The 1,332-nt window shown below is 35.0% G+C and overlaps 1 protein-coding gene across 1 annotated transcript in view; it reads right to left on the bottom strand.

Annotated features, from left to right (window-relative positions):
- LOC107579096 (chromatin assembly factor 1 subunit B-like) overlaps positions 1-1,322 on the bottom strand; it is a gene marked incomplete at its 5' end in the record, with an annotated part of 3,568 nt that extends 2,246 nt beyond the window's left edge. The window contains 4 exons of the mRNA XM_016264969.1: positions 116-200; positions 340-436; positions 597-700; positions 1,202-1,322. Of these exons, the coding sequence (XP_016120455.1) occupies positions 116-200; positions 340-436; positions 597-700; positions 1,202-1,322 (407 nt within the window). The remainder of the gene's footprint in view (positions 1-115; positions 201-339; positions 437-596; positions 701-1,201) is intronic.
- Between the last annotated feature and the right edge of the window lie 10 nt (positions 1,323-1,332).

Genomic DNA, 1,332 nt, shown 5'->3' with positions numbered 1-1,332 from the left:
TCGATTTTTATCGATTTAATCGATTCGTTGTTGCAGCCCTAATGTGGACAATCTCTTAATAAATATCAGCTTTATTGAAAAATAAAGGCCGACTGAAGATCCCAGTGACACTCACCTCTCCGTCTGCAGCTGCGGCTGAGGTCATCTTACTCACACTGTAAGCTTTTTTCCTGTTGTGAGCACTGTACACACGCATAACCCTAAAACACACAGATTTTACATGCTGTCAGTATGCAAAACCATGTAAAAAAGGTTTACTCTAAAATTCTCATTATAAGACTCTTGTATATGATAATCTGTAATGGCTTGAAATTAAGCCATTAAAATCACTATACTAACCTGTCACAGCTTAATGTGCTGATGTACTGTCCAAGTGGGTCCCATGCTACTCCTTGCACATAACTCTTATGATCATTAAAAATGCACATCTTTTGACCTGCAAACAAACCAGGCACTGAATTCAATAACCACAAAACATTTCATAAAGTTCTGCTTACTAAAAAGGTATTCACTGTAATATTTCAAAACGCATATCATCACTTCTATAAAAGCAAATATATGCATGCAATTCCATAGTCCTGCTTCAGGTCTCATACCCTTGTTGACATCCCACATGATGGCAGTGTTGTCCACAGAGCCCGAAACCATGAAGTTCCCATCGCTGGTCCATGAGATATCATATACATCCTCAATATGTCCCCTAACAAACACAGACAACAATATGAGCTTTCAATATACGTTTCAAAAGTAAATAACTTAAAGTTGCAATGAAACGGAAGTTTTTTTTCCCATATTGTTATACATGTCCGAGTTAAATAGTTTATTATAAAAGAAAAAAAAAAAGGATGGGGACTTGGTTTTATTGGTTGATTGGATGGAGGCAGATCATCTGAATGTGAGCTTGCAGTCGATTGTAAGAAAATGGTTGGGTTTAAATAAAATCTAAGCATACATCAAAAGAGAGAAGTCTGTTATTTCACCGAAAGGCTGATTTATGACATTTTGACTGAAAATCACAAATCTAAAAATAAAATAATAATATATATATATATATGTGTATGGATGCGTTGTGCACAAGAATAATAACATTCATTTATATAACAGATAATGTGAATTTTAATTTCATGCATTTTTTATGTAAAAGACAGGCAAGGGGGACATTTTAAGAAAGAAAAAAAAAAAAAAAAAACTAAAATCAGACCTCAGTGTCTTGACCACACTCCAGCTCTCTTTATTGAGTTGATCATCTTCATTCTCCTGAAAAGCCGGGGTTTGTTCAGGCTCCTTATTATCATTCAGTTTCCAAAGCAAGATTGCAGCATCTTGAGAAAC

The sequence above is a fragment of the Sinocyclocheilus grahami genome, unplaced genomic scaffold, assembly GCF_001515645.1.
Source record: "Sinocyclocheilus grahami isolate Dianchi unplaced genomic scaffold, SAMN03320097.WGS_v1.1 scaffold14111.1, whole genome shotgun sequence".
NCBI lineage: Eukaryota > Metazoa > Chordata > Actinopteri > Cypriniformes > Cyprinidae > Sinocyclocheilus > Sinocyclocheilus grahami.
This window is presented reverse-complemented; position numbering and strand designations above follow the sequence as displayed.